Source organism: Pteropus medius, unplaced genomic scaffold, assembly GCF_902729225.1.
Source record: "Pteropus medius unplaced genomic scaffold, Ma_sr-lr_union100, whole genome shotgun sequence".
NCBI lineage: Eukaryota > Metazoa > Chordata > Mammalia > Chiroptera > Pteropodidae > Pteropus > Pteropus medius.
In genome coordinates this window covers 10,327,768-10,352,293 of record NW_024349801.1, presented here as the reverse complement: position 1 = coordinate 10,352,293, position 24,526 = coordinate 10,327,768, and the positions used below count along the sequence as shown (strand labels likewise).

The window sequence follows — 24,526 nt, the reverse complement described above, 5'->3', positions numbered from 1 at the left end:
CTTCCTTTTATCCTGTTTTTGTTTGTTTGTTTGTTTGGTTTGGTTTGGTTCATCCACTCAAGTGTGAAAGCTACTTCTACCGTTTTGATTTGGTATTGAAGTCATTTGAAAAACATTCTCTATTCAGGTATTTTGCCTTCTGTGAGAGAGACCAGCTCCCAGAAAGCGTGCTTCTGCTTTCAGGAAAGTCCTCCATCTCCAAAAGCGTTCTCTGACATGGAGACTTTTAAAATACTTTCCTTTCTGCCTGCATCTGGGTAGATTTTTTTTTTTTTCCAGTAGTTTCTTAATGGTCTTTAGCAAAGGAAGTAAGTGACACTGATCAGTGAAGGTGGACAGTAAGATTTATAATGTATTTGTGCTAGCTGATTGCCAACAGAACCGGCCTTTCCCAGCGGTGCTGTACGCAGACTCAGAAAATCAATAGGGATTAACCCCTGACCCCCTTCACATACTTATACTGTGGGCTGCATCGCTTACCAATATTTCATCTGTTTCACTTAGCTGCTGTTTCTTACTCGATAATGTGTGGCCGATCTCACAAGATACTAATTAATTTTTTTAAATGCACCATCACTTGAAGCTGTGATAAAATATCATACCTTTGGAAATTAAGGCCCTTTTGGTTTATTTATTAAACTCACATTAATTAGCTTTAATTTAAAAAAAAAAAACTGGGAAGGGAGAAAGCTAAAACTCCAGGGTTTGCTTTGCTCACAAAACCCCCTTCGTGGTTAACGGGGGGTGGGGGCGGGCTCTGTGGTTCTAATGGAACAGGTGTCCCCTGGCATCTCAGTTAGAAAATGGGCCCTGGTCAAGCAAATTGCTAATCTTACCTCTTAGACACACTTTTTTTTTCCTGTTAAATAAATATTTATAGTAGATAAATAGGGTACCTCACAGTGAAATGAACCCAATGTATAATTTTTTATGGAATCAAAATTAAGTTTAACACATGGTCTACTTGCAAATGTATGCAAAGGTTTGTGTAAAGATGTGTTTTTATGAGCTGCCCTTAATTATTATTGCAGAGGATGAAAAAGCAAAATTTGTAGTAATATACTTTTTTTTAGCATATATTAAAATACTGAATATTTGTCTTCAAAATTGAGGTTGTTGTATATTTCCTTCATCCAAGATCCTTTTGTTCGCAGATTTTTTTTTTTTTTGCAAGTATACCTATTCCCCAGAGTTTACTTACAGTTTGCTATTGATCCAGCAGCTGGTATTTGAATTGGTCGATGTACTCTGTAACTTGTTTAAGATACCCTACCTGAGCTATTAGTTTAAATAATGTATTCATAAATTGATTAATCATTACAGTAAGACTTATTAGCTGCATTTATATCTGCGTGTTATCCACAATTGACTTGTAGTCTAATAATCACGCATACTTAAGCAGAAATTAGGTTTTACATTACAATTTAATAATTATCGAGGTGGAGAACAATAGTATTTGTGCATAGAAGTTGAGTGGCTGCAGGGCTTTAAAGGTTAGACTCACTAAGCAGATTGCATCTTTTACTTTTCCCAGGAAAAACAGACAGTTCCAACCCCCAAAAGTGAAATATAGAAGGTATACCAAATTCTGTCAGCCTCAAAGCAGTGATTGAGTTTGCTGAAGCTGTCCCAGCTTCACGGTTCTGGAAGATGGATGGGGGCAGAGGGAGGAGAATTTAAAGGGATAATGCCCTTTTCTTCTTTTCTTTAGCAGCTCCATCATGGGAAGGGGGTGGCTCCTTTCCACTGGGTTTTCAGGGTATACGCTCACACCATGAAGCTTCTGTACCTGTCCTCCAGTGAGGCTAACAGACTCAGTACAGACATGTGAAGTAACAGCCCAGCAAGGCTGCCTAGGAACCACATATGCCCCACAAGACACTGGGGTGATTGTTGAAAGACCTTCCATGTGTATTCCTAAGCAGAAAGAAAACAATTCAGCTGAATTCAGGGCTTAGGGCTACATGCACTTTACAAAAAATAAATAACCTTTATTTTTGGAGCAACTTTAGGCTCACTGCAAAGTTGAGTTGACAGTGCCTAGAATTCCCAGATATCCCTTGTGCTCCCACCCACATACACACAACCCCCTCCCAGTGACACCCACTTGTAATCAAGTACATGTTTTCAGTGGTGGATGTTAAATTATAGCTTTGCATTGGGCCTGCCCCACTGGGCCATTTCTGACTCATTGGGTAGCCCGTTTTCAGGTTTCTTTTTGCAGGGTGTGGATCTGTTAGATTATTTCAACTTTATCCTCCCTGGGAGCTGAACCCCCTTTCTTCCCCCTATTTGGTTGGAAAGTCATTTTGCCTCACCACATGATTTTTTTCTACTTCATAAATCGCCCTTCCAAATATTATTCAACAACCTGCTAAATTAATATATACTGTGTTCTTTCTGTGATGGGGGGGCGCCTGTCTCACAGTGTGCATTTGTTCAGCTGTGTTGAAAGAGCACTGCCTGCCGCGTGAAGGACATCTGCTCACAAGTGAGCAATTGTGCTCCTGATTCGGGGCAGCACCTTCGCCTCCACGCGGCTCCAGATGAAAGAACAGATTGCCAAGAGCCGCTTCTCCGAGGATCCCTCTCCCCAGCATGGGGCTTCATACATTATTGAGAGCGAACCTACTTTCCACTGCCACTCCCCCCGCACTTGTTTTGCCAGCCTCATTCAGAATGTCAGCATGGATCACTTTTCTACCTAGTTATAACTGGCCAGCCAGGAAACTTCAGCAGATAAATTATTTACAGGGTTTAATTATAATCGTACAGATTTATTAAACTTCTTGGTTACCTAGGAGCCCATGTTGCTGCTATAAAGAGTTTGCTGAACTTTGAATAATAGACGTTTTGTTCCAAAACAGAAACCCTCTGTGCATGCTGCTACCATGTATGTGAAATCTGTGTGTGAGGGTGTGTTGGTGTGTGCTGGTAAATGGTTAACAGCCGGCTCTTGGAGAATGCAACAGGCTCAGACTTGCAGTGTTTGCTGATTCCCGCGGTGTAAATACTCACAGCATGACCAACAGAAAGTTATGAAACAGAGTTTGGATGAGACACTTAGTTGCATGCCATTGTGCGTGTGTGCGTGCGTGCGTGTATGTGTATGAATGTATAGTATTTCCACTATGCAGCATAATAGACATAAATAGCCTCAAGAGCATAAACAGCAGTCAAACACACTAGGGGACATGGGAGAGTGATTCAGAAATATTGAGTTTTGTGTATTTCTTACCTTTGTTTTTTATATATTTATTTAATCATGATTTTATATAATTTAATATTTATCAATGCATGTGTCCGACAACCAACTGATAAAATTCCTAGAAATTTAGCCATTGGCTCTCCTGAGTCGGTCAGCCCAGACGCAGCACACCACTGTGTGTGTCTGATTGACTGCCTGTTTTAAATTACATCCTGTGTTTGGATGAAGTTCACAATCTACTCCTAATTCAGGCTCATTCCTAACAGGGTGTCCCTGCACAATTTTCCGCTGGGGTGTGACGAGCCGGTTGGCATACTGCTAAGTGTCCTCAACAGCAAGCAGACACATGTACCCTGGCTGGTATATCGCAGACAGTTCTGTTGTACTCATATTAAGGACAACAGTATTTTGCCAGAAGCTATAAGGAGATGATTCTGTAACAGCATGGTGACACCAGACTGTGTTTTACAATTTTCTTTAATATTTATGCTGGATTAATAATTTATCTCTTTTTCAGTTTTTTTTTTTTTCCATCACTAACATGTTGATATAGACAGGTGCTAGGTTTCCCTGAATGACTAAAGTAAGGGTTGGGTTATCGCCTTCCCCACCCCCCATGAAAAAACAGATGCATCAGCAGAGTTGAGCCTCTGGGAATTGTTTTTACAACTCTGCATCCCGTTCACTAATACAAACTAATGAGATCTATTAAGGACCAGCCCACATGTTTGAAGGGAGTCACTTATTAATGTGACATCTCTGCATGGCATTATAACATCAGGGCCATCATACTCTGAGGTTTTGGAAAATGCAAAGTCCTGGCTCACCTGTTATTGTGCTTTTAGGACTTAACACAGAGTTCCTTCTAGTCCACGGTCTCTCGACCTTGGCGCTATTATATTTGTTGCCAGATCATTCTTTGTTTTGGAGCTCTCTCCTGTGTATTATACAATGTTGAGCAGCATCCCTGACCTCTGCCCACTAGATGCTAGGAGTGACCTTTCTCCCTAAGTAGAGATAATCAAAGATGTCTCTAGATATTGGCAAATGACCTTGCGGGGGGCGGTGTCTGCAAAATTGCTGCAGGTTGAGAATCAGGGTTGTAGAGCCACAGTTCTTAACTGGTTAAAGTGTACAAGGAAGGAAAAATAGTGACTGTTTCATGATCGTTATCCTTCTCCCCATCTGGCTTTCAGGAACCTGTAACCCACAAACACTAGAATTGGAAATAAGGCAACCTTATGTCGCCAAATCAACTTCTGCCCAGGAGGCCTGGACTGGAAGGAGAAAAGCAATACTTCTACCCAAGGGCCACTCTCCCATGTCCCCTAGGTTCCTGTAGAAGTGCAGACATCATCAGGAAGGGGGTCTTCGGAGGGGGCAGAACTAGGGCCTTCTTTTTCTTGGACTGTTGCTTGCTGTGGTCACAGACTAGTTTCTGAACTGTGGAGCAGGTAGGTATCTCCCTGGGAACTTGGGAGTATACACAGTAGAAGACTTAAAAGGCCCTTTTTGCCTTTGACTGGGAATTGAGGGGATATAAGAGATGAGCCTTTATTCAGAGGAAGCTCTTCATCCCAACACCCTTTAAGGTGACATAGCAGATAGCGCAGGATAAATTTCAGAATCGCTCTGTGGATGCTCCAAGCCCCTGCCTGGCAGCAAAGCAAGCTGTGCACAGCTCACTGCTAGGTGAAGGACACCCCCTGGAATTGTATCATGTTTAACCTATGCAGTGGTATGGCTAAGCCCTTTTTCAGGCCCATGAGATTGAACTTTTTCTGAGTTTTCCTCTTCAAATACAGAGCTTTCTGACTTTTCAGCTGGGTGTGCCAGCCTGGCATTTTGAGCATGATGGGTTTGATACCTTGCTGGCCCTACCTTGCACCTGGGTCCTCAGGGAGCTGATCAACAGACTTTGTAGCTACTCTGGTGGACATAGTCAGTATTCTGTGCTCATCAGGCATCATCTGAGACAGTGAGTGTAGTGGAAGGGGCACGTTCTGTGTCAGGCAATCCTGGAATGTTTTTTGAGGGACACTTGGGAGATGTGTGATCCAGGGGTAGGTGATATCACCTTTCTGAGTCTGTCTCCTTACCTGTTAAATGAACATAATGATATCTCCATGACAAAGTCATGGAATGATTAAATTAAATAATGAATATTAAGCAGCTTTCTTAGCTCTCTTGCAGAGTAGGACTTTAGTAATTCTGTTGTTACTGTTCTTTTGGTCTTACTGCCATCTAGGTCATTCCCTCAAATAATGGCACTAGGCCACCCCTCCTGCCTGTAGGACATAAAACTGCCTAGTCTCTTCAGAATGCCTAAATTCTACTGTGAGCAGGTCCTTTCAGAAACAGTTAAGGAGATCAATAGTTATCTGCTTACCTTTCTGGCTGAGATGAAATTTTATGCTTGTTACTAGCAGATCAATAGTGAAAGCACATTCTGTTAAGTTTTCCATAGGAGTCATTAATCTCCCTCAGCCTCAGTTTCTCTATCTGTGAAGTGAGTCTAACCAGGATGATAATGAAGAGTTCGGTCAAGTGAGGTTGGCAGTCAGACCAGCTGTGACATCAGAGCACATGTTCTCTCCATACCCCCAGGTCAGTAGCGGTCATTCAACTTGGAATAATGAACTGTCATGCCGAGGATTTTTTTCTCTCTTTACTTGGCCAAATATCCAAGCTGAAGCTTTCACTCTGAGCCTGATGACATACATTTCAACATCACAAAATACCATTTGAGAAAAAACAATGGCAAAATTGGTGATCTTTTTTTTTCTCTTCCAGTGACTTTTTCCAGTGAGATTCAAATTCTCATTCCTCCCTTAGAAGTTTTCAAGAATCTATGTATGTATGTATGTGTTTAACATGCATTTTACACGTTTAACTATTTAAACAATTCTGACAGGCCTTTCTATTTCCAGAAAGTTCTAATTTTGATTCTTTGTGATCTCATAGTCTCGCTCTCCAAGGTAGAAGAATAAAATGAAAATGATCACGGACTGAGCACCCCAGCCGGGGCTTGTAATGATGGGAAGGTGCCATTGTGGGGTCTTCCCAGTGGTCAAAGAGTAGTTTAGAAATCTTCAGAACAGGTTGTCTCATACTTGAGACCCCAGTTCTGGCTAGAACGCTTGTCGCTAAAGCTGCTGACAATCAAAGGGTGAATCGTTGATGTGGGTAACAGTTGTTGGAGGAGTCCAGAGGGAGCCGACAGATAGTCGGATGATTTTAATGTTTATATTCCACTGGGGTAAGCTCTAACAAAGACCCATCATTTCCCAGATAACCAATCCTTTTAAAAGAACATCTGTTGAAACTGGCAATTTACATTCTTCTTAAAATACGGAGCGACATAATTAACCCTCTGGGGAGACTAATATTAGTTTATTAGAGACAATTTCTAGTTCTGTTTATTTTTACACTAAATGATTTGTTCAGACTGGGAAAAAAAAGTTTGGTTGTGGTATGGGTTCGCTTTTATTTCAGGTTGACTTTTTCTTATCAAGGACACACACCGTAAATATCGAGGTGATTGTGTGTGGTCACGATGATCATCAACCATGAACTAATAGAAGCATGCTGCAAGTGCTCGATATTGTTTGACATTTGAATAACTTGGCATTGAACTAACTTTTGGGTATAATTAATCTGTTTTGAAGTGACATAATCTGTCAGTGTATGCGTGCATGTATTTATGGGGTTCCCTTTGTCTCCAGTCACGGCCTCGGGCTCCTTCGGCACCCACAGCTGGTGGAATTCTCTTGTGCTCATCGTGTGGTCCCTATAAATTGATTTATACTCTACATAAGAAGATCATGGGCATTTAGTTGTTTCCCACATTGGACTCATTTCAGACTTCTGGCTTGTCGTGGGACAGAGGAGAGAGAAGACAGGGCTTTTGACATTATGCAGAGGCTAAATGAAACCACAGTCCCTCTAATTGTTCAAATATCCTTCTGAGAATTGCCAGGCACCCACTTGAACATCCAGTCATTTCCCTCTGAGTTCTACATCGCGCAGCAAACTAAACTGACTTCTGCTTTCCTCGTGATGACGCTTCAGATGTGGGGATTCCCTTATCACGTAACCCTTCACTTCTCTTCTCCAAGCTCAGCACTCACTCGGCAAATGAAATGGCTCCAAGAACCTTCCCCCATTAGCATTTGATCTACTGCAAAACAGGACTCAATAGCAGGAGCTCACAAAATATAACTAGCAGAGAGCTCAAGCGAAAGTCATTGTGAGCCCTCGGCTTGGCTCACTAGCCCCCAACTGGGCCCCAGGTGACTGACTGCTCCAGCCTCCTTAGCTCCCACTTCTCTCCACTGGCTAAGTTTATGCTTCAGCCAAACTGAACTGAGCTCACCAGGCTGACTCATCCGTGCCAGATGTTCCCTCTGTCCAGGCTCCCCCTCCTACTCCCTGTCTATTGGTAAACTGCTTTTCATCCTTCAAACCCAGCTCTTGGCATCATGTCTCCCATGAAGCCTTCCCAGACCTTTACTCACCTAGACAACTGACCACCTCCTCTCCTGAGCTGCCCCGACAAGTTAGGCACTTCTGCATCATGATTGTCCAGTTACACAGTCATCTTTCCCATTGGATGACATGCTCCTTAGGGAAAAGTAGCATGTTTTATTCCATTTTTAACGCTGGCCCGACACCTAATAGGTTCTCAGCGCACAGTTGTTGATTTGAACTCTTTCCCTTCCCCACGCTGATCTGTATTTAATACCTCATGGCACTTGGTGTCTTGTTTTCAATGAAGTATAAGGGGTGCATCACGTGTGTGGGAGTGATTACAAAATTCAATCAAACAGGGAGTTGCTGATTCACACCTGGAGTTTCTTTATTTGCAAGCTGGGAGATGAGAGCCGAATTTGAAACCCCTGGAGAAAATTTGAGCATACGAAGCTATTTTGAATAACAGTCATTTAAGGATTGGGGAGGGGGTGGGCATAGACGCCTCTGGAGAACTGAGAGTCACCCCCTGCTCATTGCGCTTCCTTCCGTTCCGCCCTTAGTTACCTTTATTGAGGTTCTGCAGCCCACCACACTGCTGATTCACACCTTCACCTGTCATTCTCCCTGCGCCTGAAATGTCTTACGCAGAGTGGGTGATACTTACTCTGATGCACAGAGTGGAGGGTGTGGGTGTGCACTTTGGAGTTGTTCTCTAGATTTCTAAAACTTGGAATTCTCCCCTGAAGATTCCTGGCCAGCTAGCTGCTTTCACATCACAGTTAAATGAACACCCAGAAAATAAGTGGCACCATAGCTCAAGTGGCATTTCCACGATAAAGAAAACAGATGGTTTCACAGACACCATGTATACAGCTTATAGGAAGTCTTAAACCAAAGGCCAGTCGAGATTGAACAAGGCAGTCACACAATCATCTAGGAGATATGCCTTCTGAAGGTGTGTGTGTATGCATGAGTGTGTCTTCAATTGAGTAATTTATTTATTTTTTTCTTTTCTATTCACTAGCCACTGGGCAGGTTAACCCAGGACATGGTCTACTGGGTGGACCTCCTCAGTGACTCTTTAGCAATTCATCCTATTCCTACAACTTCCTAGCTTCATTTTTATCACTGTCCATAAACCCACCTCACAGTGTGTTAGAACCAAATCTATTAAACATGTAATTCACATTGGCTTGGTTGTGTGTAATGTAAGAGCACTTTGCTACACCTAGAACTACGACAGTGAACAAGAGATGGTGCGACCTTGGGTACAGAGCCCCAGGGCCTGCCGCTAGGAGGTGTTTATGGAATCTGTGTTTCCTTTCCCTCTCAAGTGAGACTGAATTTATGTTGAAATTTTCTTTATATATCGGCTTAGGGAAATTTTATTGTGGTACTCATGTGCCTTGAATAATTTTTAACAACTTACAGAGTTATAATTCAGGGAGTAATTGGTTCTTAAAGAATATGCATCATCATATCAAAATGTGTTTTTTCTTCAATTCGTAGCCTTTTTGACACATTACTGAGAGTTTTATCCCTGATATACTGAATACTTGTGCAACATGAATTTGAAATGGTGAGTGTCCAGTGTGCATGCATCCACTTCACAAATCCTTTACCCATGACAGACATCACTAATCAATCAGAATCATGCTCAGCACACTACCCCAAGTAACCATTACTGACCATCTGAAGTCAGTGTGAGAGATACCCTTTACCAACCTAGCAAAATATCACCCAAGTGATATTTTGGTAAAAACATCATAATTCTTCCTGCAGACTGGCCTTCTGTGTAGTGGTAACAAGTTTGGGAATCTTACTCCCAGGAATGTTTTGCAGTTAGAGCTTGGCCTTCCTCCTAGGAGAAGGCTGCAAAACTTCGAGTCAGTTACGTGATGGAATAACAAACATTTCCTGCTTCCCTTATCTGGTGGGGCCTGACACTCACTCTCTAACTGTAAGCTCAAGCTGCATAAGAAGAAGTGCTATGTTAAGAATTTGTGTATCAAGATAGGTGGCTAGCATTGTTCTGGTCCAGAAGCTTCCATTGCAATGTCAACCTTACTCCATTCATTGGCGGTATGATTTGATTTTTGCACACATAGTTTCAGGAACATATCTTTTGTACCTAGCTATGTCTACTTGTGTGGGTAATTAATGTGTGTGTCTATTATTCCCTTATACAGAGAGGAGCAATTGCATTCAGTCATTCTAGGTCCCTACAGTGTCAACTGAGTTATTTGTAAAATATTTTGAAGGTATTTAAAGAGAGTCATTTTTTTTAGAAACTTCTGATTAATGACATAACAATGAAAACAACATAATAAATATAGCTAATACCTATATAGCACTTGCCATGTTCTTATATGTATATAAGTATATAATATGTAGTGCTCTTTCTGCATACTTTACATAAATGAACCCCTCACCACAATTCTACCCCTATTTCAGATATGGGACAACTGAGGCACGTAGAAGATAAGTAATCAGGCCAAGAGCATACAGCTGAAATAATTGCCTGACTCTAAAGTCTGTGTTCTAACCCACTGCATGATATGTGATCATCTCAAATTTTCTCTCCATATGGATAGATTAACGGTAATACTTCCTTACTAAGCCGGACAAGGATGCTAGACTTTTATGATGATTGGAAGGTAACAAGCCTCTGGGAACCAGAGGCTTAGAGAAGGTCTGACTCTCAAGGTGATGTCTTTTCTTTTGCATTTTAGATGGGTCAGTAAATACACATGAAACAAATGCAAAGCAATAAGCAAACAAAAGGAAACAAAATCAGCAATTAATCACTTTTGTGCCACTTAAAAATTCTTTTGCTGGGTGGCCCTCCGAAGACCTGTCTGATGCAAAGGCTAGGAGTCTACTGTGTGAGGCTCACAGGTGCTTTGTTTGGAAATACCCTATCTCCTGGGTTTGCACGGTTGTGGCTTAATGGACTACACATCAGTGGCTTTTTAAGGAAAAGAAATTTAAGGGTTGGTCATTGGTCCTTAAGTCAGCACATTGAACTTTTTGTCAATTAGCTCCTCCCCCCATCTTTATGGTATGGCCTTTCCTGTAATTACAGTCAAGATCCTATAGCCGGAGGAAGGCCTGTCAATTGAGTAAGAGGCTGATGTCCATCGCACAGTGACAGCCGGTTCTGAGTGTTTTAGGCCTGTCCTTAGAGAGTCCTGTTACTTCCTCCTTCAGTACTGTGCTTCAGCCCAGCTCACCGCCATCAGATGGACTGGAGCTGTCTTATTCCGTGGCTCAGCCCAGGAGGTCACACCCGTGGGACATGATATACTACAGAGTAGAGATGGTTTATTGATTTGTATTGTTTTTTAATTAAAAATCATTTTTAAAATGTGCATCTGTGTGCACATAGGAAAAGATCTAGAAAGATGAGTAGCAGACTTTTCATCAGGTTTTACCCTTGGGGTATGGGTTTGGGTAGGAAGCCGTGGGAAAACAATCACGTTTGACTTTAGGCCAATCTGTACTAGATTTTTTTTTTTTTTCAGTGAGCATGGATTACTTTTATAATTTAAAATTAATACATAGTTAAATAATAAAAATCAATAAATTTACTTCTAATGGTGAGAAATTCCCCCAAGAGAATGCAATTAAAAATGAGAAACCACAGAATCTTCTGAACACCTTGAAAAGGGGTATCTTAAGTAGAATTGTGGATTTTCATCATTGGTCTCAGAATTTTTAGCCAATTAGAGCTCATAGTTCTTTATGACTATTTTTCCACATGGATTTTTAGCTTCTCTGGCTGCCCTCACCCCCGCCTCCCATCTAGTTTTCTTCAGGTTCCCTGAGTCCTCATGCTTGTCCCATCTTCCTGTCACTCCTTCTGAGTGACACAATCTCTCTCCTCAGAAGGGAGGGATATTCTCTCTTCCCATTCGTTTTTCATTTATATGTCTCATAAAAAAATCAAGCACACGTGTGTAGTCATCGTTGTTCGGCCTTTTTAAAGCTGTAAACAAACGAATGCCAAGTTGGTAAAGTGCATACAAAGATCGTCGACGATATCCTTGTGGCACGTAGCCCTGTTGAAGAGTTTTATATCTATAAGAAGCTGAAAGTGGAATTTAAGGAAGGAATCATGTCTATTGGTAGGTGGTTGGCATAATGCGGGTCTGCTCAACTAACTTGGCCATGATCGTAACTCTATGACCATTGTGTTTCTGTGGGCATGTTATTGTGAATGGCTTTGTCCATCCCCCTTACTTGAGGCAAGTGGACTTAAAAGGAAGGCCGTGCTCTACACACCCTGGACCATATTGCCAAAATATTAGCTTTCTCATTATGATTGCTGTGTTCAGGGGGTGGGAAGCCATTCGAAGGCCACAACCAAGACTTGGACAGCTCACTCCAACCTCCCAGCAACACCTTCCTCTGGGCCATTGTCACAGAAGGAGAAAAGGCACTGTTGAAGACAGATGCCTTCACCCATCAGTTCTTTCTCTTCTGGATCTGTCACACCACCAGGAAGGAGAATGATGTACTCTAAAATGAAAGGAGTAAAATTTTGCCAAGAACAATGTCAACTTTGGAAGAAGGCATGATCAGCAATGATTCCACAGGGAGCTGTGAGGGTCTTGGATGTGAAGGCTGGAAGCCCTCGGTATAGGCCTTTTGCCTTGGCATAAAATAATTGATGACCCTCTGTTAGATATGTTTCTGCTCAGGCCAGGAATGGCGGTGGTTAGGGAGACTTGCGGGTGCCTATATGTGAATGGAGAGATTGGACCAAGTGATTCCAGAAAAGTATAGATCCATAAAAAAGGCTCATTTCTTTTTTGCTCCAAAAGCATTTTTTTCCTATCTTTTTAAGAATCTGTTCCTTTTAAGAATTTTTTTTTCATTTCTTAATTAGATTTTATTTTTTAGAGCAGTTTTAGGGTTACACAAAATTCAGTGGGAAGCACCCAGATTTTCCATATACCCCCTACTCCCACACGTAGAGGGGAGGGGATATATACTGCCTCCTTCACTACCAACATTACCCACCAGAGTGGTATATTTGTTATGATTGGTTATTTGGTAATATCAAAAGCTGGAATCTTCCACTGGTAACACCTCATCATAACTACTGGCCATCAGGAGAAACTTGCCGCAAAGGCCACAGGTTCTCAGGTCTGAGTTGACAAGCTCTATGTTCATGAGGCCAAATCATTTTAGGCTTTGGATCTGTTTGGGGGTTATACCAATGACAATAATTATTGAAACTGTAGATGAGCATTAGGATGATTGATTTGTGAGCACAAATTATAGTTTTATCTCGTCTCCTTAACACCTTATTTCATGTTTAATAAACACTTGTTAGATTGGATCTAAGCAGTCTTCACAATTAGAGAGCCCCACACTCGGAAGGCTTGGCACTGCATTACAGGGACAGTGGCTGGATCTGGAGATGTCACCCTTAGCTGTTTTCCACAAGAAGTTGTTCTTATCTCAAGAAAGAAAAAAAGAAATTTAAAGGCAGACTAATCATATACTGGAGGAACTAGGACTTAGAAAAATGTGTGTTTTTAAGGAAATTTGGTATTTTTAAGAAATCGTCCAGATTGTCAACATGAAGAAGAGAAAAGAACTTTGTCAGACTTCCTATCTCACACTTTGTGGTTTATTCTTATTACTTTATAAATTTCACACTGTCATTAATGGGGCTCACTCTGCTGCTTTCAGACCTTGTAAGGGGGCGGGGTGGAGGAGCCATGTCTCTGCCCCTACACCTTTACTCCACTAAGGGCAAGGTTTGCCAGAAGGATCACTGTTTCAAATTACACATGCCCTGCTCACAAAGTTTGTGATAATATAAACCCCTTCCCATAGGGAAGCACTGTGTATAATGCTGTTGCTGGAAGCGTGAATGACTTAGAGACAGAAAAAAAAGGCTGCACACCTATGGCTTAAAAGTAAATTAGTGACATAGAAACCTTGAGAGCTTTTTATGATAAGAGAAATTCAGAAGGAACATTATGGTGTTTTATTGATTCAGTAAAAGAGCCTGTAGGTATTTGTTTATGGCTATTCCGCATGCTTTTTTTATTTTCTTAAATATAAATGCAACTTCCTCAGTTGCCTCTCCTTCATTGGCATCGAGAGATAAGCACCATAATGATTGAGTTAAGATTGAATATTACGAAGTCTAAAGGAATATTCTGAGGACTTTTAGTCTATTAACTATGTGAGGCTTCTTAATAGTTTGGCTTAAGGCAAAAATGATTTTACTCCAGTTTCATCCTCATTGAGTCAATAATTAACTGAGTTTGATTTAAACTGAATTTTACTAAGTATAAAAACCATCCAGGCCTTTCTCCTTTCATATGAAAAAATGGTGAAAGTCTTTATCTCAGAATAGTTCAAGGTGTCCAGTCTGGGGGTGAGACTCAAGGCACCTATCTGATCGTGATTGCTTTGCTCGGGGAGGCAACAAGCAAGATATTCTCTGCTATCTGGTCTTGCCCTTGATAGAAGGGTGGCACATACACTACAGTCTCTCTGGATGGCACTCACTCATAGGAGAACACCTGGCTATCTACCGGCACCTTCTTAATAGTCTGTTTTTTTTTGTTGTTGTTGTTGTTGTTGTTTTCATTTTGGCCCCTATTCTTTTCACCTTCATTAACCTTTATAAATGGGCAGGTGGAACTCATGGGGATTTCCTGTCCTTTAGTGACTAGCAGAGACTATAGGTCACCTGGATGCTGTCCTTGGATCCACGATGCTGGGTTACAGAAGATTTCCCTGCATCGTGGCTCAGAGCTCCTTCCCAGCTCCTATTAGAGCTGTACTCATACCATACAGTAACTGTGCGTGTGACTTTCTTTCCCACCAGGCTTAGTCTCTTCAAGAGTTAGGGCCGTGCTTTATTTATTTATTTTTTATCTATAGCTCCAGTATGCAGCACAGGACTTGACACCAGCATGTGTAAACTATATCTATGGAATGAAATAATGAAGAAATAATAATAAATAAGGTCAAGGCAATGTAGGTTACATTGTCTCTAGATGTTCAGAACTTGAAATTCATACCGTGGGGCCCCTCTGTTACATTCCATCTTTATATGCTATAAATAGATGCTTTTGGCTAACTAGAATTAAGTAGTGCCAAATGTTCTTACCATTTTGAGACCTCACGGCTTTGAGTCTTTTAAAAAAGGAGGTAAGAGGGGCAGATGGAGAGGAAGTGGGTTGAAACCTGGTTTTTGCACATGGAGCAAGAAAAGCAAAACAAAACAATGAAACAGTAAAGCAGGCAGTAATGATTATAAACATGTGTTGAGGGTTTCGGTGTGTGATGCCCATGAATTGAACCAAGTGTAGCTTTTCAGTGTCGAATTTTGCTCACCTAGGTATGCTGCTACTACTTAAAGTCAACGGAATACTAATTGTTTGTGTGCAACGGAATACTAATTGTTTGTGTGAAAAGATGGGTCTTTAAAAAAATGTATGGCTTGCCTGGCAGTTACTGTGGGTGTTAAGTCTCCATTCCAGTTGCCAAGCTTAAATTGAATTGTCCCCATTGCTCTTTAGTTTTTTACTCTACAAGAAATGTAGCCAACATTTTTGCACTTCTCCCTCCCTGCTTTCCTTCTTTCATTCCTTTCTTTCTCCCTTCATCTATCTTTAAAAAAAAAACAAAAAACAAACAAGCAAAAAAAAACCCTGCACACTCTAAGTCCATTGTGGTAGCATTTCACCACATTTAGCAAACCATGGCAAGATGTGCCAGCCGCATGCTGTTGGAACACCTGGCTGAGACACCTGAGCATTTTTGTATGACTGAGGGTGGTGGGTAGATGGCTTGTTACAATTTGCAAAATGGGGGGCTCAGTTTGGGTGTCATCTTGATTATTTCCGAGCAGCCTTCCAGCTGGATTAGCTTTTCGGGAACACATGTATGTTTGTGCTGGAAGCCCCAGTAACACCATTTAATCCAAAAGCTTTTTTTCTGTGATGAATTATTCAGGCGATGTTTTCCAAAATTGTCATTGATCAGTACAGACCCAGAGAGAGCAACATACAGCAACGCCTGTGCCTGGCCTGTGAGGAGTCGATATTTTCTGGCTCATAGAAGTTCCAAAAGAAAGAATTCAAAGCCAGTGTGTTTCTTCCTCTGGGCAGCAAGTAATGCAGGTACCACACTCAGGTTTATGGATGTTTAGCTTGGGTTAAAACCCAGCCAGGAAACTATGTGGGGCCATGCTGGGGTTGAGGGGTGGGGGATTTTGTCCTTAGGCATTTAACAGTGAGGAGTGTTGGGTAGGACAGAGGGCCAGCTGGGAGCTAGCAACTGAAGTCCTCAGGTAATACCCACAAAATTCTGAACTCTGAACATAAGCACCCTCCCCTTGACATGCACTTTTTTCTTTGGGGGGAAGGTGGGGGTGGTTATAAAGAAACAGTTCTTGGAAAAATGCCTTCCTGTTGTAAAAAAAGCAGGTAAATTGGTTCAGATATCTTTATTTGCACAAACATTTTGACATATTTGTGAAAATCATCCAACGAAAAGCCCAACATGGCCACGTCCCGCCTGTTGCTGCTGCTGCACGTAGATATCTGTGGGGTTTTAGCTATGTGCATGGGAGAATGAGAAGAAATGGAAAGGAGAGACTTCCTGTGAAATGAATGCTGGCTACCATTTCACTCAGCTTTTCTTTCTAACTGTATTCTGGCTTTTTGGTTGGCTCAATCCCACAAGGTGGCCCTCAGCTTTGGCTGTGCATTTGAATCACCTGGGAAATTCTTTAAAACTAACGATACCCCAGGCTGATCTCTAGTGGGAGAGGATTTTTTTTTTTTTTGGAGGTGGGGGGAGGGGGTGGCAGCAAGGGCTGAAAACCCTTGTGATCCAAAGTGCCCTATTGTCAGATTTCAGAACCTGGGGGAAGAAATACTTCCTTTTAGAGTTTATGTAGAATATTTCTGGAGTATGGAGCTGGGTCACATCCCCTTTGCAACAGCGAGGTAGGTTTCCAGCTTGTCCCGGGGTTTTAGCATGCTTCTCTGAGGCTGGGCAATTTTCCTCTTCTTTCTATTCTTTTTTTTTTTTTTTGCCCAGGGACAGACACTTTTAAATCCATTGGAATTTTGTAGGGTCTGCCTGTCATTAAAATAAAAATATTCTTTTTCTTTTTATTTTTTAAAAAGCTATATTCACATATCATGTACCATCCATACAATTCATCCTTTTAAAGTGTACGATTCATTGTTTTTGTATAGTCGCAGAGTTGTGCATTCATCACCACAATCAATTTTAGAACATTTTTATCAGCCTAAGAACATACTCTGTACCCCTTCAGACATCACCCCAATTGCCCCCACTTCCAGCCTTAGGCAGCCACTAATCTACTTTCTGTCTGTATGGATTTACCTATTCTGAACATTTCATCTAAATGGAAATTATGCAATATGTGGTTTTTTTTCTTGTTTCTTTCACTTAGCATAATGTTTTCACAGTTCATCCCATTGTAACATATTTCAGTACTTCATTTATTTTTATGACTAAATAATATTCCATTGCATGGATATACCACATTTTACTTATTCATTAATCAGTCGATAGACATTTGGGTTGTTTCAACTTTCTGGCCATTATGAATAATACTGCTGTGAACATTCATGTATAAGTTTTAGTGTGGATTATATTTTCATCCCAATATCCTTTTATGGCATGTCTTGATACTATCATCTATGTCATTGGGGATGTATCTTAAAAAATTTTACATCAGAAACGAGTAATTGTTAGCAAAGCAGGTAGCTCTAGAACCAGACCAGGGAACTTGGGTGACTTTACTCTGCACCTGTAGTATGACCTTGAACTATTGTGGCCTGAACTGTTATTCTCTGGTGAAGAGGGAATGTAGTGACAACTCCTGTTCTGAGTCCCCCGCTTCCAGAGATAGCAAGAGATAAAATGAGCTGCTTTCTGAGAAAGGAAGGTGCTGCATTCCTTGATTACTATAAGGTGTCAGTGTTGTTTGTATGATTAATGAGTCCACGTTTCAGATGTTCTCATTTAATGTATTTGAGCCTTCTAACAACATCGCCTCTCATGTGTTGCTGACTGTTTTTGAGATTTATGAGGCCTAACTCACAAACGATGTGTTTCTGGATTAAGGGAACCTGAGAATCACTATTTGTGTCTGACCCGAGGAAATTCCTTTGGGCTGCTTATCAGAGGTGCACGCTGAGAGCATGACGGCAAGATGGCATCGTCCATCCCCTGGGAAAATCTGGACTCTGCTCTCATTCCATTTTAACTGAAGTGACAATAAACTAACAGACCTGCAGGTCCACCTGTATCTGCTGACGGTTCAACTTTTGTAAATTTAGTTTAGAAAATATATGTGCTGCACTTCTCCACCCGCCTCCCCCCTACTCCTAATCTTCAGTGTGGAATTAAAATAGAATCCAAATTGTAAGAAAAATAATTGTTTTGATCAAGGTGGTTCAGATAAATTAAATGTGCCTCTAATTTTACTAACAGCAAAACGGCTCTTTATTTTCCATTTAAAGTACCATCAATGCACTATGCTCTTTGTATTTGCATTTGTAAAACTAAAAGAAAATTTCCACATCATTCAAAAGTAGGTTTCTCTTCAAAATATTCACAAGGTGCGGAAACACTTACATGTGTATGCATTGTTGGACCACGAGGGGGCATTGTGGTTTGACTGTCCTTTTAAACAGCCTGCTTTCTATCAGTTTACCCAGAAAAGAGAAGGCCTGGGCGTATTTCTGATTCCTTCCAAGAAGGAATCATATCTGGAAGAGAACAGATGTCGATTCTTTTTCCTCACTAGCAAACAGTAGTGTTGTCAAATTTGCTAAAGTTAGCCAGTTGAAGATTAACATGCAATATATAATATGCATGTGCCTAACTGTACAATAAATAGTAAATCACATTTTTATGCTTTCTCTGAACTTGGAAGCTGCAAGTTGTTTTTTTTTTTTTTTCCCCTGGATGTGATGAAATAAATAACATTCAAATACAGTTTAAAGATGTCAGTCAGGAAAAAAAAAAAGTGCTTTGGCAACTGTTTGATAGATTTCTTTTATGATTAATTCTCCTATTAAGTTTTAATGACTTTAAAGATATAAAGCTAAAAACCACAAAACTAGGCATGGTTAATAAATAACCGAAATACCAGGTGTATAGAAATGCATCTGTGGAAAAATAAAATTGTATATTCTCTAGGATGTGTTAGGAAACAGCTCTTTGGCAGGTCTAGAGAGTAAAATATCCCTGAAGAGCAGGAAAGTTTAAAAACAGTGAACTACAGAAGTTTTTTTTGTTTGTTTGTTTTGTTTTGTTTTTTGTAAGAAAATCCCGGAGAAAGAGAAAGATACTCTTAGAATTCACATATGTACCTTAAATTATTTTATAAACCAACATTATTATTAAGGTTGTTGTTCTCTTGGAATACATTCCTCCATTTCAGATTTTTAAGAATCTTTGTACAAATTTTCAAGTACTTCTCATAGTTTCTTCTCAAAGTTTTTTCCCTAGATTCATAAGACATGGAAAGCTGCTGCTCCTTTGTGGTTTTATAAATGCTCACAGGACTGGCAGCTCCCAGAAGTGGGAATAATGGTGACAGTGTTTTAGTAATGCTACCTTCTTTTTTCTTCTGCACCCCAGATTTATGAAATATGACTTGATTCATCCTCAAAACATCTCGAGTCAGGGAGGTGAGAAGAATTAAATTCAGTTTCTAAATAGCAAAAGTGAGTCTCATCAGGGTCTTGCAAGCTTGCTCTGGACACGTGAAACCACCCCATCGGAGGGCCTGCATGTTCATGCTTTGGGGCCCTCTGTGGTGGGCACGGCTGGATTGTGTCGTTTCTAGAACATCTCAACTTGAGTTGTTAAGCTGAGCAGTTTAGAAACCAAAAATACATTAATTAATATGAATAATGGCTGGGAAGTGCTACAGGTTTCCCAGAATATATAAATGCATGTTTTTGTATATGCTTATGTATAGGTTTTTGTGCCCAAAAGGAGGTAAATGGTGTATTTTACACAATTCTTTCTCTCCACTGAGGACTAGTATTATTCTTAAAATTTTCTGAGCCCCAAAAGCTCAATAGGTGCTGTTTGGAATATTCATACTAAGCAGCCCCCCATTCTTCAGAACTTAAAATCTAAAGATCTTTTAAATACACAGAGCTTATTTTTGAAAGTGTTTGGCTCATCCCAAATGAATACTGATTCCCAGCCCCTAAAATGCTTGGAGTGAGAAAACAGGGAATATTGTTCTTTTCTGTTTATATTATTTCATACTGAGTTAATACACTTGCCAAGAGTCCAACGCAGCTTCTGGCTTGACAATGCCTTATTTAACTAGCCTAGTTTGTAGAATAAAGTCAGGGTCCCCTGGGCCCTCTCGGCAGCGCTCAGGTCTCTCCTGAGCAGGAAGAGACCAAAGCAAATAAAGCGAATCCGTTTCCCTATGAAAATCATCTTACTCTTTTAAGAGCGAGGACATAGGTTTGGCCTGGGCAACAGAGAGCCTGTTCCAACGCCGGATACCCAGGTCCTCCCGGGTTTCAGAGAATTGGAATCCTGGGCTCCAGAGCTCAGTGACCTGCCTGTCGGGGCCAAGCAACCTCACCAGAAAAGAAGGCTTTCTGCTTGCTCCAAACCTGGGAAGCTGCTGGGGAGTCTGGTTAGCAAATCCCTCATTCCCAGTCCTGGCTATATCTCGGCGGCCTTGCTAGCACACGGAGCACGTAGGCTTGAGGCTGGAAGAAACCCCAAGCATTTGGCCAGGAACAGGCAACTAGTTCCAGCTGGCCCAAGTGCTACGCTTTAAAAATTACCCAGATGATCTGATTTTGTATAGGGAGTGGGTGGAGAGGACTCCAGGGCCGCGGAGGAAGATTCGGCCTTCCTCTCCCTAATCATGAGCGATGTGATTTGGAGAGAGAAGCAGGAGGTTGACTTGGCAACCCACATTTCCTTGGCTGAGTTCCAGAGGAGAGAAATGATCCAGAGGGAAGGCAGGCCATGTCCGGTCAGCCTCTTCCAGACCTCTCCACTGCTGGGCGTCCGGTTAGTCGGTGCCCCAAAGATAGTCACTTGACCAAGCAGAGGCTGCCTAGAGAGGGGGGCGACTGGCTTCAAGTTTGGGGGGAGCGGCTCCTGTGGATGCGAAGAGACTGCATCAGAGATAGGAGGTGCCTCTCCGACCATAACTTGGCTTCTCTGTTCTCCCCGTCGGCAAGCAGGCCGCGTTCTCTTGGCCCAGTGCCCAAATGCGTTCTTGGCACAGGCCGACATCCTATACCGCTTTTGCCTCAGAAACGAATCTGGTCAGTGACTTAGCCACTCCATAAATTGAAGAGCAGAGCTCATGTGCGCATAACATTTTATTTTAACCTAAGAAAGGGAAGAAAAAAATGGAAAAAGAAAAGGAGTCTGAGCGTTCTCATTCTTGATTCCCTCCATCCCAAAAAGGTATAGCTGGAATCTCCAAAAGTATGTCCACCCGCCCAAATGTTTATGGCCAGGTGAGAGAGGGTGCGTGCCTTACCCGTGCCTGCCTTGCGCACGGCTATGCGGGAAGACCCCTAAGAGTATCGCCCTTGGTAGTGGTTCTGTGTCGATTAGTATCACTGCCCAGGCCCTGCTTTATGCTGAGCCCCAGTTCATTTGGGCTCAGCTGCCATCTGATCTGTGCCGTTGTTGTAAACACCAGAGGAGCAAGATCTTTCTGGCGAGGGCAGCATTATCTCCAGCGCAGTTCTTGATATATAAGCACGGTGCTCTTATATATCAGCTGCCAAGGGAGCAGAGGAGGAAGAGAGTCAGAACCGGGGAGTATCTGGAGGAGCGGGAATATGACTGATTTCTACGTGCTGACCCTCTTTTTAAAGACCAGATTAATGGTAACTTATAAATACTTTTTTTCTGGCCAAGCACCCTAGATTAGATTTCACATTTGAAATGTAAATTGTGCCTAGGCCACACTGATGTTTATTTTAAGCCACTGACCCTCAGGGATAAAATAAAAAGGAAACAAACTATATTACTGACAAGCGATAGGATATTCTATTTTATATATCACAGATATTTTACAGTTCTGGCATTTCTAGGGACTACTTTAGAATACTTCTAGTCCAGTTTGTCCATAAAAAGCTGTCGGTGTTTTTATGTTTTGAAAATACATGCAGAGAAGCCCACAGAATGTCATATTAGGTCTCTTATCCTTGAAGAAACAGCCCGTAGCATGAATGTCACCCACGTAGCACCCCTACCTGCAACGCCCTTTGAGAAATATCTTGGTGCTGTCTGCAGCCAAATCAGCATTGCGCTTCTTGATGTATGCACTCGACTGTTTGAGACATGTTTGAATTATTATACTGTAGGGGGGAACACCGCCTGTCTGTACTGTCGCATGTTGATGCTGCTCCCCGCTGCCTCGGGAGCAGAGCTGACTTCGCTGTGGTTCCCCACGTCCCGCCTCACTTAATAAGGCGTGGAGGAGCCTTTGAATTCTCACCTGTTCAGACTAAACAAAATGACACGGCCCTCTGACTGCAGGATGCAGCTAATTGCTCTACAGACCAGGGCTGGCTAACCTTGCCTTGACATCAGGGCGTCTGTGTGTTTTCTAGACCCACACCCATCCCTATTCTAGTTCTTATTTCTCAAATCAGTTTTTGCCTCAGAAAGAAGATTCAGAGCCTAATAACGTTGCTCATCTCTCAGGGGTAATTGAAAGCAGACCATGCCCTCCTTGTCAAATGAACAGAAGGGAAGCCGGTGGTCCCGGCGAAGGAGGTGGAGAGCAGAGCACAGATGCTGAAAGGGAGCGGGCGTGTGCGGCTCTCCCTGTGCTGGGACTGCCGCGGGTCTCTCTCCACAGGGCTGGGCTCCTTGCTGTGGTTCCCCGGTCAAAAGGGGCAAAGGCCATTCCCTCCCATCTCTTTTGTCTTTGTCAAGCCTATCAGTCTTTGTCAAGCCTATCAACTCTTTTCAGGAACGCAGATATTTAATTATCAGCTGCTGTTAGATTTCAATGGTGAATCTCCTAGTTGTGTTTAAAAGTATCTCCCTCTCTAGAAAAATGAGGGGATTTTGCCAGCTGGATCTCTTGTTAAAGAGAGTGTGTGTGCGCGCGCGCGCGTATGTGTGTGCATGCGTGTGAAATTGTATGTATGCACACGTGTTTGTGCATCCATGCCTGATGCTTGTTGGCCTCATTTCCAGCGTGTGGTGAAGCCCTGCCCTCATGTTGATCTGGGACTCGGCAGTGTGTAGAGCTGGCAGAACTGTTGTGACCTGCTTGTTAAACACGGGTGCTATTAAAACGTGAATTATATAAACTTACAATTAAAGAAGTTATGTTCAAAATAAAGTTATTAAATACTCAAAGCTCAGTGCTTCCTCATCGTTTTGCCACCTTTGACTATTATTATCTATGCTCTCGAGGTTTATCCAGATCTGTTGTAGCCGTGTGGTAGAAACAGGATAGAAGGGCGTGCACGTCTCCCCAGCCCTGTGTGCAGTGACATCACCTTGGTAGCTTGAAAGCAGCTGTGATGGGAGTATTTACACCACAGAAATAGGCAAAAACTACAAATCAAGACTTGATTGCTTTTTTTATATTGTCTTGGTTTAAGAAAGTAATTACAAGGTTAATAATGCAGATTAAGTTGAAGAATATCATGTTTGGAGTCATTTTATTATGAATATTAAAATGAGGAAATATTCTTTTAGCACATGAAAAAAAAGCTTTTATCCATTTCAACAAAGAAGCCACTTATGCCACTGAGGAACGAGTGAAGTTCCAAAATACATCTATCTTGATTGTTTCACTACTATTGTCTTACTGGTTAACTTAGAATCAGCCAGTATTTATAGTGGACATTTCTCGTTCATCAATAGCATCTTGGCTGTGGACACAAGAGTTCAGCAGAAATCAGTGAACACACTGAGTAAGAATCAGTTGCTTCTGTGGAATTTATAATAAAGACGATTGCATATTTTTACCTGTAAATTGTGTGCCATGTTTTTTCTATCAGTGTACTTTGTGATAATCGTATGTATGTATATTTATAGGCATGCATTCGTTATTGGAGAACCAGTGTTAAACACTTACCAGAATACTGGGTTCACATCAGCTCCCTTGTGAGAATGTTTGAGGACTCGTTGAGATGGCATGTGCAGATGTGCCTGCTCCGGTGCCAGGCACAAAGCCGCCGTGGTGGTAGGCATCGTTTCCACCCCTTATTAGCATCAGAGGGGGCAAGATGACTTGTGCCAGCACAATGTGTCCAGTAGCAAACTCGCCCAGCATAATAGGCTACTCGATGTGCCTGGTTAAAATGGCATGTCTGTAGTCTGAGGACATTAATTTTCAGAAAGCAAAAAACCTTTTATGGCTAGAAAATTATAGGTCCTCCCCTTTCTCTTGATATTTACAGCCCTTCCAACGGCCTGTACAAAAATCAGGAAGAAACCAGAGAATGCTATCATTACTGCAAAGATGGGTAGTTACTCCTATCTCTCCTCCAACATACACACTGTCTCCAAATACAATCAGAGGCTGCTTCTGTCTCCTTAGATCAAGCCTGTTAGCATAATTTACAGGGATGCCTTCTGCCCAAACTCCCTGATTTTCTAGAAGGATTTACAGTTTTTCTCAGAGCTCTGAAATGACATACACCAGACATATCCACCTAAAAACAAAAAGAGAACAAGATGATACCTCACTGTCCTGTGGACAAGGATCCAGGGACCTTGCAGAGCTCCAAGACATTGCAGACCTATCTAATTAGAAGGTGATTTGTACTTCTGAGAGCCAGGCATATTCTA

At 41.8% G+C, this 24,526-nt stretch overlaps 1 protein-coding gene across 14 annotated transcripts in view; it reads left to right on the top strand.

The window, feature by feature from the left end:
- The window catches only part of WWOX (WW domain containing oxidoreductase), a 932,057-nt gene that overhangs the window by 299,816 nt on the left and 607,715 nt on the right, over positions 1 to 24,526 (top strand). The window contains exon 9 of one of the 14 annotated variants that reach the window (XM_039888500.1): positions 9,191 to 15,364. The exons of the other annotated variants lie outside the window; for them this stretch is intronic. Within the exon in view, the coding sequence (XP_039744434.1) occupies positions 9,191 to 9,199 (9 nt within the window). The 3' untranslated portion in view covers positions 9,200 to 15,364. Of the gene's footprint in view, positions 1 to 9,190; positions 15,365 to 24,526 lie in introns of those variants that run through there. 14 annotated transcript variants of the gene reach the window in all.